The sequence below is a fragment of the Eulemur rufifrons genome, chromosome 1 (assembly GCF_041146395.1).
Source record: "Eulemur rufifrons isolate Redbay chromosome 1, OSU_ERuf_1, whole genome shotgun sequence".
In the NCBI taxonomy this organism is placed as follows: Eukaryota; Metazoa; Chordata; class Mammalia; order Primates; family Lemuridae; genus Eulemur; species Eulemur rufifrons.
In genome coordinates, this window is record NC_090983.1 from 833,510 (window position 1) to 853,974 (window position 20,465).

Genomic DNA, 20,465 nt, shown 5'->3' on the forward strand with positions numbered 1-20,465 from the left:
CGGCACGCGTGGAGAGCTCCCAGGGCCACGGCACACGGGCTGCGTCATCTACCCACGCTCTGTTTCGAACCTACGGAACTTTTTCAAAATTGGCACAACTGGTCTAACAGACGGGAAGACCCGGCTGTCGCAGACACGACCACCTCAACCCTGCGAACTCGGGCGCGGGGGCTGCTGGGGGCCGGACACCCACCCCCCGGCAGCGTGGGGACGTCCTCGCAGCTCCCACAGCCCGTTTCCTGAGACCCCCTGGAGAGGAGGAGGAGGAGGAAGGGAACGGCGCGCGCCGCGCTCGCCCACGACGGCAATAACCGCACGGTTGACCGGGAGGCTGTGGCAAGATTTAATAGTGACGCATCTCGGGACGGCGAGCGGCATCATGCACGGTAGCTGCCATCGCAGCCTGGTTATTGCCACCAGGCCTGTGACTGCCGACAGAGTGACGCCTCCAGGAGCAGCAGGTGGACGAACAACCGTGGCCGGGCAGTTCTTTCAGAGGGACCAGGCGAGGACGAGACTCAGAACCTGACGAAGGTGGCGTCGATCTGCCGCACGGAGGGCAGGGCCAGCATGACCTTGCGCCGGTACTGCGGGTCCCTCTGCAGCGGGTTGCGCTCCAGGTACACGGTCTCCAGGCTGCGCGCGCCCTTCAGCTCGTCCAGGTCGCTCCAGCTCTCCAGCAGGTTGTCGTTCATCTGGGAGGACACACGCACACGCACACACGTGAGAGGAGCCCTTAGGGCCGAGCCGCCTGACCTCGCGCCCCACGAGCCCCACGCTGGGAGGCCACGGAGGGGCCCTCGTCCCTCCCCCGCAGGACGGCGCGGTTCGGTGTCGCGTCTTCCCTGGCACCTCAGGACACCGTCCGTCACCTCTTGATGCACCCTGGCCACCCTCCCCCAGCGCCCCGCGCGGGCCGCGTCCGCCGCCGCCGCTGGAGCCAGCAGGTCGGAGGCTGCTCCGCCCAAAACCCGCGGCTCCTGCCAGTCACCTCCGCAGTTCCTCCCACGAGGTGTCCCCGCTGCTGGTCTCAGCGGCACGAACACCCCGCCACGGCTGTCTCACCCCACCCCGCCACGCGCCAGGGGTACACAGGTGTGACAGGTGGGACTCGGAGGTCCAAGCAGGCGGGAGGCTGCCACGCCTGCCCGGAGGGGACCTGCCTTTGGCGGAAAGTTCTCTCTTTTCAAACACGCTGGGGACGAGAGCACGGAGCGAAGCTGGGATCACAGCGGGGCGCTCTCTCTGCCAGGCCTGGGACTAGCGGGTGTCCGTTAGCGGAGCCCTTTCAAGCGAGTGTCACTAAAATGATGCTGCGCACAACTTACACATTTTATAACATAAAAAAAAAGCACTCATTTAATAAAAGTGGCAATATCACACTGTTTGGAAGAAATAAAACTTTTTTGTAGCACAGTCTACCTAAAAGACTTTTCCTCATATCACTGGTGGCCGACGCAGGCTGGCAGCTCTGGTGCAGGGCGTGTGACAGCTCTGTCACCTCCTCTTCCCCTTAAGCGCACACGGCTCTATCCGTGCCTGTCACTGTCACACCCCACGTGCTTCCTGTCACTCGCGTCCCAGCACATCCTGGTGCCACTGTCCCACCAGTCCACAGGGCGCGTCACCTCTGTACCTCCAGGTCCCGGCGATCTGGGGTTTCCCACCGCACGGCCATCTCGGAGCGGGCTTCCTCGGGATTCAGTAACACGAAACTGGGAATGTCACTCGCCACCAATGGCACGTGGTAGGTGATGTCTCTGATGCTGGCAATTTTCGGAGGTTCTTATCTTTGTATTTTCCCAAAGTGGAGCCAAAACATCCCCAGTGTTGTCTCCACGGCCATCGCGGGAGCCCCTGAGCGCCAGGCTGGGTGGGGCTGTCACGCTCGCGGACGGGAAATGGCATTTGTCTCTCCAAGCTCTTCACAATGGGATGCCGAGGAGCGTGACTTGGGTGTGTGGATTCGTTCCTTTTCCTAAAACGTGTCTCCCCAGAAGATACAATTTTTAGCCTCTTCTGATCTCAAACATTTCCACCTCCTTCTCACATCTTTTTAAAAAGTAAAATTGACTTTTTGAAGAAATCTGGACTCACTGTCGTACAAAGCGCCTCACCCGGGTTCCTCCGCCGCGTCCTGCGCTGTCGCCGGCCTGTTCCCCCAGCTCGCTCGTCCGAGAACCGGAACTGGCGCCTGGCGCGTGGCGAGCGCAGGCGGAATGTCGCTAGCGAGTGCTCCGCTCGGATGGGGCGCACGAGCCGCCCACGGCCAGCGATGCGGAGTCCGATCACGCAGGTCAAGCTGGTGACCCCAGGTGACTCTGGGGACATTTCCCCTCTGCAGTCAGCAAGTTCTCCACGGCACGATACTTGGGCCCCAGTGCACACACCAGCTCTCCAGTCTTTGCCCGTCTGCCGACGACCCTGCCTGAACCCACTACCGGGATTCCGCGGTGACACGGCCCCAGTCAGCACTTTCCCAGGAGACTGTCTCGGTGTTTGAGACCCAAACTGAGGTTTTGTGCATACTGGGCTCTGCATTCTGCACGCACACACAAATGCACGTATTCCCCATGACGGTGGTTTCCTGGCTGATATTTGTATGGAAAACTTACATTTATTACCCTAAACTCAGTAACATTTTAAACAAAACAGACGTGCAGAGTTCCTAAGATACATATCATAAACAACTGGTAGAATATCAAAATCACTTAGTTTTTGAACATCTATACGACACGTTACCAGAGGGGACGTGCCCCTGGTGTGCTGTGGCAGCAGCGGAGACATCTCCTACTCCACATGGCGCTCAGGATTCCGGAGAGCGAGCGGGAGCTCAGAGGACAGACGGCAGCCGCGGTCTCTGCAACCTCATCTCGGAAGTGAGACCCGCCTTCCGCTGCACCCCACGGGCAAGACGTGCGCCCGCCCAGCCCGCTCGGGGAAGGGCTCACACAGGTGTGGCTGCAGGTGGGACCAGCGGGCACCGGTCAGCGACAGCCACCACCGTTTCCACTGGCACTGTCCTCCTTGTGTGGCCACGCTTTCCTGCTGCTTTGACTGGCTCGTGGTGTTTTATTACTGGGTACTGTGGATGTCACAGAGTCTGAATTCTGTGGTCCTCCTTTAAAAAGTTTTGCTCTGGCAGATGCGCTTGGTCCCATGGGTGCATGGCCGCAGGCTCTGTGAGGCCCTGCTGCGGTTCCGAGGGTCCCTGTCCACGCTGGCAGGCCGGAGCTCCAGGGTCTCCAGGCACCGTGTGACCCCCGGACTCACCATGGGGCCTGCAGCTCCAGGCCCCCCCGGGTCTCCCTCTGCTGACCGTTGGGGCCGCGGCTTCCTCTCTGGTAACCGGCCCCGAGAGCCCCAGCCCCTCGGCAGCCCCCCGCCTCTCCCCTCTCCTGGCCGCGGACAACGCCACGCAACCCCGGACCTCGCTGCCGCCTGCTCACTCAGCCTCACGGCTGCGGGACTGGAGACCCGTGTGTCTGTTCACACAGTTTACGCAGTGGGACAGGTCAGTCAAAGTGGCCTCAACCCCAGCGTGGACGGAACTTACCCAGAATTCCTGGAGCTCTGTTAGATGGCTGACATTTTCAATCTTTTTGATTCTATTTGATGCAATGTCCAACATCGTGAGTTTGTTCTAAAATAAGGAGATAAAATGTTTCCTGGATTACCTCAGTTCAGCGACTGCGTGACCGTGCGTGTCTCTGCTTCCCAGGACAGGGCGTGCCATGCGACCGCCCACCTCCTGCAGCCTCCCGGGCCAGGGTTTCCACCAGGGCCTGCACAGCCACCTGCTCAAGCTGCGTGGCCGTGGGATTCGCAACTGCACCACACGCCAGCCCCGTCCCATGAGCACCCAGTGACATCGCAGTCCCTGGGAAGAACAGAGTGGCCCTGGGGCCCTGAGATGGGCTTTGAAGACAGGGTGACAACTACGGTAACATTTATTTTGTGCTTATCACGAGGACATGTATGATACCAAGTAACCCTCAAAACAGAATTCCTCCCTCCGTTCAGGGATGAGACACCTGGGGGTTCGGGGCGGGGGTAAGAAGCCGCCCAGGCACACGGTGCAGGCGCGAGGTAGCCCAGGCCTGAGCCCGCACTGCCACCTGGGAAGAGGTCGCCGGGGCACAGGTGCAGAGAGGGGAGGCCTGGGCCCCGCGGGGGAGTCTTGAGCTGCTGAGGGAGCAGGAGGTGAGCAGGTGCTCAGGGACCGAGGACGGTGCCGGGGACAGCGAGCGCCTGCCGTGGGGAGCGCACGGCCCCCCAGGGGACAACACTGTGTTTTTATGGTCGTCTACTCGAAAACGACATCACTTACTTTCCAATACACATCAGCTAAGCCTGGGTAATGTTTTCTAAAAGCTTACAGAGTTTCAATATTTAACAGAAGAATAATTTTGTAATGAAAAGTACACCTATTAAAGCTCCACTGCTTGCTACGGTATGTTTAACCAAACCAACTGGCAGGTTTTTCTAAACTCCACGGGAAACGTTTGCAAGCTGCCGAGAGTTCACTCCCTTCCTCTCTGCCCTCTCCCCCTCCCTGCCCCGTTTGAGAATTCTCTTCTGTCTTCTACTGCATTCCTGGTGTTCTGATTCCAAATCCTCCCCAGTTTTAAGGGAAAGTTAAAAAAGTCTCAAAATTAAAAAAACCAAGAACCATAAAAACAGGCAGAAGCACCAGCCAGCAGCTGTGCTGACGGCGAAGCGCCGTGGCCGCAGCCTCACAGCTCTGCCGGGCCCTGCCTGCCCCCACCCCGGCACGCGCCGCGCGCACGCGGGCCCCCTCTCCAGCGAGCTGTGCACTCCCCGACGTCCCTCTCGCGAGGCCGGGCGCCGGCGTGCTGCGAGGCAGCCCCTTGACACCCTGTCACCTAGGCGCCCGGCCGTCCATGCGCAGAGTCCTTGTCCCTACAGTGTGCTGGGGGGGCTGGGGTCCAGGGCAGAAAGGGCCTCAGGGGAGCTGTGAGGGGGCCGGGGCCGTGGGCAGCCTGGGGACACGCAGCAGGGGGGCGAGGCCAGGTGTGCAGACCTGTGTTGCTGGGACAGCACATTGGCCACGTGGGAAGAGGTTCGCTTACTTTCTTACCTCCCACCACAAAAATAAATTCCAGCTGTATTAAGAGATAAAACCTAAAAGGAAGTACCCGTCTGATCTCTAGTTGAAGAAAATCCCAGAGGAAAGACTGTCACATTTGACCTTGACCATCCTTTAGTGCAGGTTTTTTCTGTTTTGTTTCAGAGGCCCAAGGAGCTGTTTAACCGAGATCCCGGGGTGGCACCCGACTGGTGCAGGTCTGAGCTCCTCCTCCGCCTGGGGACCCCTGCTCAGGTGAGCCCCGCGCCGGGCCTGCCTCCAGGGGACGTGAGGGTGCCTGCGGGTGACTGCGGGGCAGGGGCCACAGGGGCGCCGAGGGTGGGCTCTGTGGGGGCCCCGGGCCCTCCGCACAGCACCCAGCTCCAGCCACAACCCGGCCCCACCTTTCAGGGATGCCCCAACTCATCACTGCGCCCCTGGGAATGCAAAGCGCATGAGCTGGTTTGTAAACTTCTAATTGTCTGCCAGGTTGGAGGAAGGTGACTCAACTTTCCACAGGCAAATTCTAATTTTTCCAAAACTTTATGTAGATGTTGGTGAAATGAATTCAAAATGTGGTTTTTCCTGCAAAACAACATTACTAATGGCAACCAGGCCCTGGGGCTGAGACACAGAGGCCAAAGGAAGCTTTAATGAGATTAAAGCTCTGTCTACCATACCAAAAATGACCAATCTGGTTACATTTGCTGGCAATTAAACAAAACAGAAAAAAAAGAACCCCAGTAAAATTGAATGAGAAGAAGTCTTTTATTTGTCTTGAATACGGTGCTGAGGAAAAGCAGGCTGAGCAGGCAGCTGCGGGCGGGGTTGTCCCGGCCCAGCCGAGGGGAGGGCGGGAGGCGGGCACAGGCCCAGGGAGGGGAGGAGGCTGCCCAGCGCCCACAGGGGAAGGGGCAGGGCTGCGAGCCCCGGTGCCCCTGTGGGCAGGGAGAGGTGGCTGAGGCAGCCGGGCAGGGCGGGAGGTTCAGGGGCCTGGAGGGGAGAAGGAAAGGGCAGGTGCTGCGCCAGCTGCCCTTGGTGGTACCAGGCCTTTATGGGCAGGTAAGGTTTGCTTTTTTCAAATCTTCCCAAATGCCTACAGCACAGGGTGGACTCGCAGTGACCCCTGCCCCAGCGGACTCCGCACAATTCTGCATAAAGTGGCAGCCCTTCAAGGCACACCTGTCCTGCGCCCCCCAGCCCTGAGGCTCCCTGGGAGGCCTCTCGGAAGCCTCTCCGAGTGCGTCCACCCGACACCAGCCCCGGGGCCGGCGTGCGCAGTCTGGCAGCCGCCGGCCCTGCCCAGTGCCCACTGCCCACCCAGCCCGCACGGCCCAGGGCGCCTTACGTTGTTCTCCAGGCCCTCGATGACCTCGATGCCGTTGTGGCTGAGGTAGAGCTCCCGCAGGTTCACCAGGCTCTGCAGCCCCTCGATCTTGGTCAGCCGGTTGCTCTGCAAGAACCACGCGGGGGCAAGTGTGACAATGGCATCCTCCTGAAGAATTCTAAGACTAGGGCATTTCACTTACAATGTGCTAGAATGAGACTCGTGTGGAGGGAAAAGGCGGATCAGAGTCTTGCATCTGCTGCACTGGGCTAAAATTCACGCACGGGAATTAACAGGTTTTTTATGTAAAGAACGTTTTTTAGATGTATGTGGGGAAGGTTTACCTGAATCTAATTAATAATTTTAAAATGTCAGAATTGCTCAATACTTTAAAAGTAAATTAATTCTTACTTCCCTCATTATTATTACAACTCAAATGAGACTTTACAAGAAGCCTGTGGAACGTCTGCCTCACCAGCAGACGGCACTTCCACGCACCCCTCACGGTCAGTCGGGGACCCCCACGCCGGGCCCTGTCCCCATCTTGCCTCAAGGCTCTGATTCCACTAATTTGCTTCCAGTGAACATGGTGACATGAGCGCAGGCAAACTCAAGCGTGTCCTGATGCCCAAGCGCAGACGTCCGGCAGGGCTTTGTTCTCTGGACGACGGGGAGGGAACTGCCCGGTCACCCAGCCCAGCACTTTAGGGGGATTCGGAACAAGCTTGATCTTCTCCCACCCAAGCACTGACCAGCCCGGCCACGCTTAGCTTCCGGGAGCAGGTGAGACTGGGCAAGCTCAGCCTTCTGAAGTCCCCTTTGGCTAAAAGCCACCTAAGACTATTAGTGGGAAAAGGAATATGACCCTTGAAGAATGAAACTTTAGCCCAACCTCCGGGGCGGTGGGTCTGGCCTGTAATCCTAGCACCTGGGAGGCTAGGGCAGGGGGATCACTTTAGCCTGGGAGTTCAACACCCGCCTGGGCAACATAGTGAGACCCAGTGTCCAAAACAAGAAGACTGAAATCCTACTTCAGTGTGCGTGTGCACGTGTGCACGTCCGTGGCATCTAGGCTCGGGAGGCCATACCTGCATGCTGAGAACTGTCAGGTTGGCAAGTGCATCCAAGTTCTGAAGTTTAGTAATTTTGTTTTTCCCCAGAAACAAACTCTCCAGGTTGGTCAGCGTGTCGATGTTCTCAATTGCCTGCGAGGAGGACAGAGGGCGGTCAGTGCTGCACGGCCCGGGAGCTGCGCCAGGCAGGGGGAAAGTGCCAGGGACAGGGCTGTCTGGGTGTTAGCTCGGCGAAGTCGGGCAAGTTACTCATCTGCTCTGGAAACTTCCCAGTGGAATCGCACAGTATGAAGAGAAAAGCAAGAAAAGGGGTGGAGAGTCCAAGGCTCTGTCTCTCGGGCTCCCTCCTAACGTTCAGGTTTCCAGGGCTCTGGGGCTCCGGGGGGCAGAGTGGAGACCTCTGGGCCGGCACATTTCTCAGCACCTTCCAGCCCGAGCCTCTGAGCTGACACATCACTGTGCTGCTCCACACAGCACCCGCCAAACCCACCCCGTGAGCCTCAGTCTCCACGGGCTTGAGATGCCGGAAGTTCTCACCCGTCTTTAAGACCCTGGAATGCCCACTTGGGACTCGTGAGGGGGGCACCCTCATTCCGTGGCTTGCTGCCCCTCGTGCTCGGCTCCCACGGCTCCCTGCCGTGAACACACACTGTGAACACACGCCTCGCCACGCAGCCACAAACCCGCCGCAGGCAGGGACGACGCCGTCCCGCCTGGTCTTCGCAGCTGCCTTGTGTGCAGCAGGTTAGCGGCTCTTTACTGACTTCAGCTTCCCTCCTCGTAGCTCACCTCTCTCTCAGCACAGGTTATTCTTTCGACATTTCCGCAGACACAAAACAAGCAGGCCGAGCACGTGCTAGCAGGGCGGGGCTCCAGCCAGCGCGGAGGGGCTCTCATCTCATGGTCGCAGCAGGCCTCGGCCGCGGGGCCGGGCAGGGCCTGCTCACAGGCCGTGGCCTGGATCAATTTGTGATGGGCCACAGTTCTCCCGGAACGTTCCATAGTGAGGGCCCTGATAAAACGCTGACATCGGGGCTCCTCTCTAGTTTTAAATGTGCTGCTTTGCTGTTTGTGGCCAGGAGATCTCTAACAATAGCCGTCAAGAGACTCTCGCCCAAACTGCCCCCCGTGGTGTGCACCTGCCCAGGCTCTCAAGGGCCCAGCGGCACCGACCGCCGTGTGCTGTAGCCCCTCCAGCAGCCGAGCGGAGGGCGCAAAAACACGGGGTGCAGGTGGACGTGCCCAGAGACACTTGCCTGAGCCACCGAACAAGGCTGCGAGAACACAGGCTCAGTGCCGCGACCCCGATCAGGAGCCAGGTGTGGGGCCCGTGGGGTCTTCTGGCTGACGGAAGTCCCCATCCCTGCCCGTGGGAGCCACGCCGCTCTCCGCCCAGCAGACCCACCTGTCAGCCCTTCAGTAACGCCCTCCCAGGCTCCCCTCACGGCTGCCAGGGACTCGTGACACCAGGTATGAGTCCACTGGCGAAGGACCTGCTCCTGCTCCTCCTACGGAACCCCGTGTCACGTTTTAGAAGTCTCCTGTTTCCATTCTGCCCCACGGCTCCAATGTCCAGCGGATCCTGCAGAACAGACCTAATCCTGGTGGGGACCTGTCCCAGGGGCGAGAAGCTGTCCAGGGAGGAGGGGCCAGTCCGGCACTGTGTTCTGGGTGTCTGGGCAGCAAGGCACCTTCTAAAGCCCCTGGCACGGATGTCAGACCACTGCAAGCGACCGCTTTGCTGAGCTTCCTCTGGAGAAAACCCCCGCGAGCGCGTCCCAGAGCAAGGTGCCCTGGGTCGGCGGGTTCACCCCGGGTCGGCGGGTTCACCCCGGATCGGCGGGTTCACCCTGGGTCGGCGGGTTCACCCTGGGCGAAGCACAGCCAGCCGGTCCGCACTGGGGTCTCGGTTTAGACGAAGGGCCACTGAAATCTACGTGCAGAACAAAGGCCAGACCACCCAGCTTGGGCACATATTCTTACTAGTGCTGACTTCCACTTAGCACTTTTTCTTAAAAGAATAATTTCCTGGTTCATGAAAGAAATCACAGCACCGCCAGAAAACACAAGCCAACCACACATCCACACGCGTCCGTCTGTCCACACGCAGCGCGAGGACGCCGGTCCGTGCGTCGGCACCTACCCGGATGCGGTTGGATCCCAGCTCCAGCATCTGCAGTTGGTGCAAGTTGCTCAAGTTCTCAATTTTATTGATTTTATTGTTGACCAAGAAGAGTTTCTTCAGTCGTGTCAACTTGTCAATCCCTTCGATGTTTCTCAACAGATTAAAAGAAATATCTAGAACCCTGGAAATAAGCAAAACTTTTTTTAAAACAAATGAGCACAGGTTGCATAGAATTTAGCTAACTCAGAGGTGACATCCCCACCCAGGGGGCTGCAGTCCCCAGGGGATCCCGTGCCCAGGAGCCTGGGGTGGGGCGGGGGTGGGGGCGGGGAGAGGGGGCAGCCTACAGCCTCCTGGTGCCCTGGCTCCCAGCGCTGTATTGGAGGCAGAAACCACGTTTCATTTACAGCTGTGTCTACGGCAGGACCCAACACCAGGCTCTGCACACAGAAGGGATCTGAGAAGTATTGAATTAAAAAGAAAACAAACAAAAATCAACGGGCAACAAAGTGGCAGAAGCCCAGGTAAAGTTTTATCTAGGACCCGACTCCTAAAATTAATGTCATTTATTCCTTTATTTAAAAAAAAAGTTAAAGGCCAGGTGTGGTGGCTCACGCCTGTAATCCTAGCACTCTGGGAGGCCGAGGCGGGAGGATCACTTGAGGTCAGGAGTTCGACACCAGCCTGAGCAAGAGTGAGACCCCCATCTCTACTAAAAAATAGAAAGAAATTATCTGGACAACTAAAAATATATAGAAAAAATTAGCCGGGCATGGTGGCGCATGCCTGTAGTCCCAGCTACTCGGGAGGCTGAGGCAGGAGGATGGCTTGAGCCCAGGAGTCTGAGGTTGCCGTGAGCTAGGCTGACACCACGGCACTCTACCCTGGGCAACAGAGCCAGACGCTGTCTCAAAAAAAAAAAAAAAGTTCAAATGGCAAAAGAGGAAATCATGGATTCACCTTCCCTTCTACCCAATTCCGGCAGCATCCCTGAGTGGAGACTGGCCAGGAGTCCCCCCGCAGCCTTCCCAGCAAAGGTTCACTTTGCAAGTCCACACGGCCCAGCCCGCCGGTGACATGCGCAAAGGTGCTGTGCCCTCCTGGGGCCTGAACACGGGCAGGCAGGGACCTGGGAGCCAGTTGCAGGGCAGGACCCCGTGGCAGAAGTGGCCCTGCCCAGGCCAAGAGCCAGGCAGGGTGGGCTCTGGGAAGGCTGGGTGCGCCCACCGGCCGTCTCCCCGCACCCCGGTCTGCTTGGGCTTCAGGACTCACTCTAGCTCTGTCAGCGCCTCCAGGTTCTCAATCTTCTTGATCTGGTTGTCGTAAAGATCCAGTTCTCGAAGATTCTGTAGCTCCTCCAGATTCTCAATGCATTTAATTAAATTTTGACGGAGGCAGAGAGTCTGGGGGACGGGAAAAGGACAATTGACATAGGCAAGGGGGAGGCCACAAGAAAGCGTCAGCTGTTACTGGAGGACACAGGACAGGCCCTCCTGGCGGAAAGATGTGCTTTTATTCTGCTGTCTTCCAGAGAGGCGCTGACCTTGGAGAGGCAGGTGAGTGGGGGTGCTAGCGACCTGGAGCAGGCCCCGCCCTGCTGACCTGCGTCCTTCTGGGGTTGGGCGTGTGTGGCATTTGCTGGCAGAACGCAAGAACCCTTAGCGGACTCCATTCTGAGACTCCAGTTTCACTGAGGTCCATTAAGGACGGGGGGACCTGGCGAGCGCTTAACCGAGTGCAGGCTCTGCCCTGCCTCCGTCTGCGGCCTGAGCTCCAGGGTCGCCCCCAAGCTCACACCCACCATGTCAGGATAAGGACATCTGCCCAGATCCAGCGGCAGCTCAGGGCCTTGCGCAGGATGGACAAGGCCTGCACCTCAGGACTGATTTCCCGGTCACGGATCTGTCCACACCCCGGGCGAGTGCTGCCAAGTCACCGCAAGGCAAGACCAGTGTCCTTCTCACCTTCACTTTCTTCAGAACCTCAAACCCTTCAATTTTCCCAATGCGATAGTGATTCAGATCAACATCCTGAAACAAAGAGGAAGAAGAAATCTCGCTCAGCTGCAGCAAAGCAAGGCCCGGCAGGCAGAGGTGGGGGAGAGGTGAGGGAGGTGGGGAGGGGGTGGGGGAGGTGGGGGGAGGGGTGGGGGAGGCGGGGAGGGGGTGGGGAGGTGGGGAGGGGGTGGGGGAGGTGGGAGAAGGGTGGGGGAGGCGGGGAGGGGGGTGGGGGAGGCGGGGAGAGGGGTGGGGGGAGGGGTGAGGGAGGCGGGGGGAGGGGTGGGGGAGGCGGGGAGGGGGTGAGGGAGGCGGGGAGGGGTGAGGGAGGCGGGGAGAGGGATGGGGGAGGCGGGGAGGGGTGGGGGAGGTGGGGGAGGGGTGGGGGAGGCGGGGAGAGGGGTGAGGGAGGCAAAGAGGGGTGAGGGAGGGGCCGGGCACCAGGGTGGACCTGCAGCAGGAGGACGACAGTGGCAGGGTGTTGCCGGAGGCTCTTTTACGTTGGTTTTATGTCACACTGACCCTCAACACGATTGGTGTCTGACACCTTTCTCTCACTCCCAGCTCCCATGAATGCAAAACACGTGTCCAGGCTCCAGGGATAAACACCCTATCCCCGCGGTCCCCAACCTTTGGCACTAGGGACCGGTTTTGTAGAAGACGGGCCTGGGGTGGGGTGGGGTGGTTTGGGGTGATTCATGTGCATCACGTGTACTGTGCAGTCGGACCTCTCGCTAATGACACTGTGTGTTTGCAGCCGCTCCCCAGCGCTAGCATCACCCCCTCAGCTCCACCTCGGATCACCAGGCGTTAGATTCTCGTAAGGAGCCGCAGCCTCGGTCCCTCCCGGCGCAGTTTACAGTAGGGTCCACGCTCCTGTGGGAATCTAGTGCCACTGATCTGACAGGAGGCCGGGCTCATGTGATTATGTGAGCAATGGGGAGCAGCTATACATACAGATGAAGCTTCACTTGCCCCATGCTGCTCACCCCCTGCTGTGTGGCCTGGTTCCTAACAGGCCACCACGGACAGGTATGGGTCCGTGGCCTGGGGACTGGGGACTACAGCCTTATCCTGTCAGCACCAGAGACGCACTGTGGGCTCAGGCGGCCCAGCAGCTGGCTGCCACACAGCGTGGGGCTCCGTCCTCCAGGCTGTCCATAGGCACACTGCTTTCCAGACAGCGACAACGCAGTCATCGGAGCCACACAATTTATGATTTGCCACACAAGGCCCCAATGGCTAAACAGAAATGGGATTTCAATAACTTGTATTAAAAATAACAAGAACATAGGAATCCGACCCAACTAACGGAGGCTACGCGATCTCGCTAGGGAAATCATTTACTAATCTGGCACCTTCATACAAGACAACCCGATGGTCAGGGTGGTCCACACCACAGCCCGAGGCTGGGCCCAGCAGGCAACGTTACCTCTGCATCTCTGTCCAGGTTGATAGTTTCCATGTCCACAGGCAGCTCATGTTCTTCTGAAAAAAGGAGAAGAAAAAGAGAAGTCCATTCAGAACCTCACTTAGAGGAGGCGGTGGCCCCAGGCTTCTGTAAAGAACCGCCTCCCCGCTGAGGTCTGGAGAAGCTTGGCTCGTGGAGCCAACTCAAACCCGAGGAGAAAGACCCGGATGGTACAGCAAGGCCCTGGAGGGCATGGGAGGGTCAAACCCTGCTTCAGCAACGGTGACTTTTAAATATCCTGAGTTTCCTGAATTCAGCTATTGGCAAAGGTCTCCAAACTTCCATCTGCACCAATGAACTTCCCAGGAAAGGACACGTAGTCTAAGGCTGTTGGCAGACAGGAGGGCAGGGGGCCCTCGGGTGGTGCGGCTGGCAGCAGCCGGCCCTTCCCACGTTCTTTCCCTTTGTTGGTGGCAGTAAGTCAGGCTATTTGAATACGGATCACTCTGGGCACATCAGATGTTCCAGGACGTGCCTCTTATTGCTTTGGAGGGTGGCCCGGCACCTACAAATGCCTCTCTCTGCAAAGAGCAATACGAAACGAAGCACAGCTCAGCAGACAGGATCAAAGAGCCTCGCTGAATAATTTAAACACACGTCTCAATTGGAAGACGGGTGAACTAATTCCAGCAGAGAAACTCATCTGGGTTTCTCCACCCCAGAGAGCCGGCTTCGCTGGGCTGGGCGGCTGAGGGCAGCTGTGAGGGCGGCTCTTCCTCTCCGTCGCGCTGGAACTTGCTGAAGCTCACGTGCTGGGCAGGACCAAGACACACGTGGCACATGTGCCCACAAACGCACACCCATGTGCATGCAGACACACGCACGCCTTAAAACTTGAAGAGCAACAGTAATTCCTTAATATCATCAGACCTCAGTCCCTGTTCACATTTCCTCAACCATCTTCTCAGTTCTTTCCCTAGTTTGCTTGAATTAGGGTCCAAATAAGGTGACGTATTTCGACTGGATGGCATTTCTCTTCCAATTTTTTGTTGGATGAAACAGGCTGCTCATCTCGTAGTGCTGCTCCCGTCTGGACACTGATTACGGCACCAGGATACTCTCGACTGCATTTCCTGCAGACGGCCCGTCACTCCCCGTCTCACCTGAGCTCACGCTGCCCCTCCCTGGACCACATCTGCACCCGGCGCTGCAGGGGAGCTCGGTCCTGGGCCTCACGCCCCGACTGGCTCCTTCTAAGACGAGCGGTCACGGGCTCCTCGACTGGAGGCCTGAGGGGAGCGCGTGGCATTGGGGTGGCTTAAAAGGATGGTCCCATAGAGCTGGATTCACTTCACTGTCCTGTCACTATGCCTTTCCTATAATGAGCAACTGCGGCTAGTTAAAAAATATGAGGCTTGCTACAGTTTATCTAACTTTAACTTTGTAGGACACCAACCAAAGAATTAAATAAAAGGAACTGGGAAAAACCAAGAGATGTACCCAAATGCCCCCCAAAGACAGCATAAACCCAACATTCACAAGCTCAGGAAGTTGCACTGGAAGAGGCACTACGAGTAAGGTGGGCTGCCCAGGTCACTCCGTGTCCACACCAGGACACTTTGAGAGTAAAAGGGGCGTCACGGACCGTCATGCTGGCTCGCAGGTAGAAACTGGGCTGTCCCCGGCTCCTCGACACACGGTCATGCTCTAATGGGGTCCCATCTGTACTGCATCGAGCACAGCGCTGGCCCCCACACTCAGAATGTCAGCTGACCCCTCAGACACGGCTACCAGCCTAGAATATCCTCTGAATGCCTTACGTATTCATCCTATTTTAAAAACAAGTTAGGGAAAATAAGTAGAAGGTGACAGTTAACATGTTTAAATTTGTTTTATTTGAACTTGAGACTTAAATACAGGTAAGAGCGAGTCCTGGGTTCTCTAAGGACTGGAAATGCGTGTTCCCAGGGAACTCACAGTCAGCCAGTCGGCTGGAGGAAAGAACCTTGGACTCAGACGAGCCGGGCGCCAGGCCAGCCGGTCTGTCTCGTTGCCGTGTGCCCTTGGGCGAGCCGTAGCGAGTCTCACCGATGTCATGGCTAACACGTTACAGCATCACTGACTGTGCCGAGAGCCCGGGAAAGGCAGCGCACGGCAGTTCTGTCCTCCCAGAAACCCGACGTCTCCACAGCACACGTCTGAGGACGGCGGCCCCCACTCCCGCTGCGCACGACTAAGTCGGACGACAACGGCACCTCCATCCATCACTCCCATGCACTCTACTCCACCCACGTCACTTCCAGAATACCGACTCTGAAGTTCCAAAGCAAATGTGGCTGGTACTTTTCTGGTAATCTTCTTTTGCCTTAAAATTAAGTTGCCATAGTTACCATCATCTTTGCTGGCAGAGAGAGCACAACATGATTTTAAAAATCAGCTTTTCTTTTTATAAATTTAATTTTTATAAGGGTAATGCATGATTATCCATACCTTGTATAAAATCTAGAAAATGTAGGACCTATAGGTCCTTCTCAAACCAGCTATTCCAAAGACTCTGAGCAACAGTTTGATGTATTTTCTTTCTTAGGCAAGTAAAACTACATATTCATTTTTTTTAGCTAAAAATAAGATTTTAATATGCATACTATTTAGAAACTTGCTTTTTTAACCTAATAATATATCTTGGACATGTTTCTATGTTCATGGTTTCTCTCATTCTTTTCAATATAAATTGATTTTTTAAGCAAACAAACCAAAAGGCTTGGGCCATTGTTGAGGAGAGCGAAAAACCACCCTTATGGGCTGAGAAATTACTTTTCTTAACTCTAAATTTATTTTGTGGTTCCTATTCACTAAAACAACAGGAGACACTGGGCGTGGTGTCACGCACCCTAGTCCCAGCTGCTGGGGAGGCTGAGGCAGGGGGATCACTTGAGCCCAGGGGTCCAAGGCTGCAGTGAGTTGTGATCATGCCACTGTCCTCCTCCTGGGCAATGGAGGGTGACCCTGTCTCTTAAAAACAAACAAACAACAACAAAAAACCCCAACAACCATTGGAAGTTATGGGCTCATTTTCCACATAAAATGATTTTCCTAACATCTGGGGACTTCAGAAGTCAGTCCCCAGGCCTGCGGAAACGGTGACGTAGCATTCAGAACGACTTCTCCAAGAGAGTCGAAGTTTCTGTTGCTCTGGTAGGACATAGAAACACAGAAACCAGCTACAGTGTTTACCTCAAATCTTGCTTGCTGAACATATGGTTAATAAAACAATTTTCTGGTTCTGTCCCAGATGACATCCTGGTACCAATATCAGCAGCAGCGTTTGCCTTCAGGGGAATTAGCAGAAAACCACATCCTTCTTGCAAGTGCCGTAAGGAGCTGGCCCACTGAGGGGGTGTCTTAGAGCACGCTTCTCCCAGACAGCACACCCCGCTGCCCCCGGCCCACGGAGGGTCCCTAAGGAGCACCGCAGCCCTTCCCGGGACTGACACAACCCCGAGACCCCACGGACAGACCACACACAACACAGCCAGCACCCCTGAGCGAGCCGGCCTGGTACCTTCTGGGTCCTCGTCCCTCTGCTCCTCCCCATCCTTCAGGCTCTGTCTGCTGAGGTCTGTCACACCGATGCCACCAAGCTTCCGCCCTTCTTCATCGCCCGACTCTTCAGATTCGACCCGCCTGTCGACTGAACCCACACAGCAGTAAGAATCCACAGCCACTTTATGTGACTATTTGAGGAACATGTGACAGATCTGCACCCAGCTGTGAGTCAACAAGACCATTCAGAAATGTCTGTTGAATCCAGTTCAAGGAACATCTAAGTGTCTCCCATGTCCCTGTCCCACATGAGCAAACCGTGGCAGGAGATCTGGGGTGGAGAGAGCAGAGCAGGGGGGCCACATGGATATTTAGGAGTAACATACTCTTCCTGCCCTCAAGGAACTTGTGACGAATTGCCAAGTGTTCTGAAAGCCTTGGGATCATTTGTGGTCAGATGTACTAACGGTTCCATGTAGTGAGGCACCGCTTGAATGACTCTCACTTTTGGCCTGGATGTCCTCCGCAGAGGGGACCACTGTGACCCCTCCAGCCACATACCTTCATCCATGCTCCACTACCCATGTGGCCAAGAAAACCAGCCCAGGTCACAGCCCCATGTTCTGAAAGGAATCAAGACTAACTCACTCAGACTGGCAGGGGCACCAGTGAAAAACCAGAATACAGCCAAGAGTGCCGACTACCCAAGGAAAAGTCACCGGGCAGAGTGCTACCAACCGCAAGCTTTTAAAGGTGGCACACAAAGTTTTTTTTAATAAATATTTTTTGAATTAATGAGTAAGGCAATGATTAAATGTGGCAGGTAAAACTTCTTTAGCAAGGTTGTCAAATCACTTTTCTTCTTACTTTTTTTCATGATCTCTTTTGGAAGACTGACTGGAAGATGTGAGGCAATGACGTTGTTTGGAATTACCAACCATACTGAAAGTATTCTCTTTCCTGACTATGGCTTATCTATAAAGGGATGTGCTCTTTGAGGGAAAGAAAGTTCTGGTTCCTCCTGGTATTTCTGGCTGTGCCTAGCAAAGTAGCACCCAGGAAAGGATTGCTGTCTAAAACAAGTCCTTATAAAATCTACCTCCAAAACATCCAGATTCATTCCTTCTTCCCTGTCCCAGCAACCGCGTTCGCTCAGCTCCTACTTAGTACCTCGGACCTGGGCTCCTGCCCTGCTGCCTGACTGGTCCCTCCGTGACTTGTCTTGCCCTGTTTAATCTATTGTCCATCAACAGAGACTCTGATCTTTGACTCCAAAATTATTTCCATAATGCCAACGGCTCTTCCTGAGTTTACATCTTGCCCCCAGAGACACAGCCTTGGCAAATCAATCCTTTTCAAAGCCTCAGTCTCCTCATATGTAGAGGCACAAGAGCAGTTAGCATGTGCATGACATGCAGTAGATAATTGACAAATTAGTTATCACCAAGCATGGGCACTCTGTGGTCCAGGCGTAAGGAAATAAAGTTCTCCCTAAGAGGAGAACTCCAGGGAGAGGAGAGGAGTGGGAAGAGGTTAGAGGGGCTTAGCTAATGAAGGGCAGCCACAGAGAAACCTGAGAGCAGCAGAGAGGGTCTGGAGCACGGGACAGCAGACCAGCATGTAGGAAAGTGAGTGGGGTGCTGGGGGGCGACAGGGTGGTGAGCAGGGCAATGAAATCTAGCCCAGAGAAGACGAATGTCTGAATTAGGTGCTGGCAGCGAGAATGGAGGAAGTATTGAAGATTTGAAGATATTAAAAAGTAGAGGTGTCAGAGCTCCTTGACTAACAAGACATGGGCGGGAGTGGGTGAGAAAAGCCTGGCTTTTGTATCTGCCATTTGCTAAGACATGGAAACAGCTGAAGAGGGATAGGGGAAGAGGCACTTCTTGCTTGCAAAGATTCGAGCATATCAAAGTCTGAGACCTTTAATATCCCCTCCATTCTCCACCTGCAACCTTCTCTGGCCAGCCTCACTGGCCACTTCCCACCCTCATCACCTATGACGGTCACCCTTGGTCAGACTCTCCTTCACACCCTTTTGCCTTAGACTATGCAGTTTCCTCTGTCTGGGTGACCTTTGATCTTTTCCCTAACCCTATCCCCCACCTGGTTGACTTCCAGTCATCCTTCAAGGTCCACAGCTCCGAGCTGGCCTTGGGTGTGCAGCCATCACCACTCCCAAACATGCCAGCTCTTCTCAGCACCATCCACCTCCAGCTCCTCCCTGGCACTTTTCACACGAGACAGTGACTGCTCTTCTGGGAGGTCTGTACCCCTCACCAAACCAGGGGAGACCAAAGCATGTAAGCACTCCAGGACACGACTGACTCCCCAACTGGGGGTAAGTATGTGTGAATGTGTGTGCATGTGTAACTGTGTATGCATATATGTAAGTACACATCAACATGTGTGTGTATAATAGATACACACACATATATAGGTACAATTTTTTTCCAACAAATTGAAAAGGAGGAAGAAAGTTGGACTGTATTTTCAAAACTATGACAGCCCTGAAAACAGGCACCGCCTTCTATAACTCAACCTTTTTATTCCTCTGCTCTTCGACACCCCTTCACCACAGTCCATTCGCTTCCAAGAGGGGACCCTTCTCTATCGCTGCCACATGAACCAGTGAGCAGACTCCGGTAGGTCCCAGGGCCTGAGCCTCAGTTTCCTCGTCAGCTGACGGAGGACCGCTCCCCCGCTTCCCCGCCTGTCAATCTCAGAGGTTCGGGGCGAGGCTCCAACCGGGCTTCGGAGCCACCGCGTCCCACTCAGCCCCACCCCCCGGGCCTGGGCTCGCGCCGCTGCTCCCCGTCTCAGTTCTGGGTCCCTCCCGGCCGATGCCGCCCTCGGGCCGGGGCTCTCGCGAGTCTGGAGCCTCCCCCGCGCCCCTGGGTCCGGCTGGCAGCTGTCAGGGGGCCACGCGGCGGTGGCTGGAAGCGGGATGCTGAGTTTCTCTCCCGCAAAGGTCAGTGCCCGCCCGCCGCTCCCTCCGCCGGTTGCCCGCCGCCCCCGAGGGCCGCTCACCCTCCATCATCTCCTGCGACTGTTGCTGCCCCGCGCCCCGTTCCGCCGCCATGTTGGCTGCTCTTCCCCTTTCCGGAATCGTTTCCTCAGCCCCTCAGCCAATCAGGGTTCCCGGCTCCGAGCCGGCCCAGCCAATGGAATCCCGGCGCAGGGCCCTGGGCCCCAGACGCGCCTGCGCGGGCCCAGCGCCTCACGGGAGCTGTAGTTCCTTCGCGAGGCCGCCCGCCTCGCCTCCCGCTGCCAAGTCCTGGAAGCTGGGCCAGGGGTGCGGGCGCAGGACGCTCAGAGACGCGGCGGCGGGCGGACGGAGAGGCGCTCTGTGCTCGCGGGTTGGCTCAGGTCACTGTCCCGACCTCGGAGCCGTGGGGCGACCGCGGGCCGGGCGGATCTCTCCGTGGGTGGCAAGGTGCGGGCGGGTTCCACCTGCATTCCCGGCTCCGCGAGCCTCGTTAGCCGCGTCTGCACAATGCGCTGAGAGGCAAGAGCGGCACCTTTCCCGGCGTCCCGGCGCGGATTGACCCCGTGCGAACGGCCGACTGCTCTTGACGCTCAGCGCAGGGCAGGCAGGTGCGCGGCGCCAGCTGTGCTCCGAGTCTCGCCGGCCGTTCCCAGCCCAGTGCATGTGCTGCAGCCCTTGTCCGCCCCTCGGAGCCGTCCCATGCCTCCCGTCTCCAAGACGAGGCCGCCGAGAGGCGCGTTCCGCGCTGCTCACCCTTCTTGATTCCGAGGCGGGAGGAAAGGGCGTCTGCCCGGCGGGGATGCCGGTGCGCCCATCTCTTTTGGCTCCTGCGAGGCGCCGTAGGGGCGGCCGGTGGTGCGTCCCTAGCAACCGTTAGGGCGGGCTTCTCGGTTCCGGCTCGGTAGGCCCGG

The 20,465-nt window shown here is 56.8% G+C and overlaps 1 protein-coding gene across 1 annotated transcript; it reads right to left on the reverse strand.

Annotated features, from left to right (window-relative positions):
• Positions 1–332: 332 nt before the first annotated feature.
• On the reverse strand, positions 333–20,212 carry PPP1R7 (protein phosphatase 1 regulatory subunit 7). Its single transcript, XM_069465373.1, has 10 exons — positions 19,596–20,212; positions 16,585–16,713; positions 13,044–13,099; positions 11,579–11,644; positions 10,887–11,017; positions 9,633–9,795; positions 7,505–7,621; positions 6,438–6,542; positions 3,557–3,643; positions 333–695 (listed from the first exon to the last, which is right to left on the reverse strand). The coding sequence occupies exons 1-10, from the start codon at positions 19,645–19,647 to the stop codon at positions 519–521; spliced, it is 1,083 nt and encodes a 360-aa protein (XP_069321474.1). The 5' UTR covers positions 19,648–20,212; the 3' UTR covers positions 333–518.
• Positions 20,213–20,465: the final 253 nt, after the last annotated feature.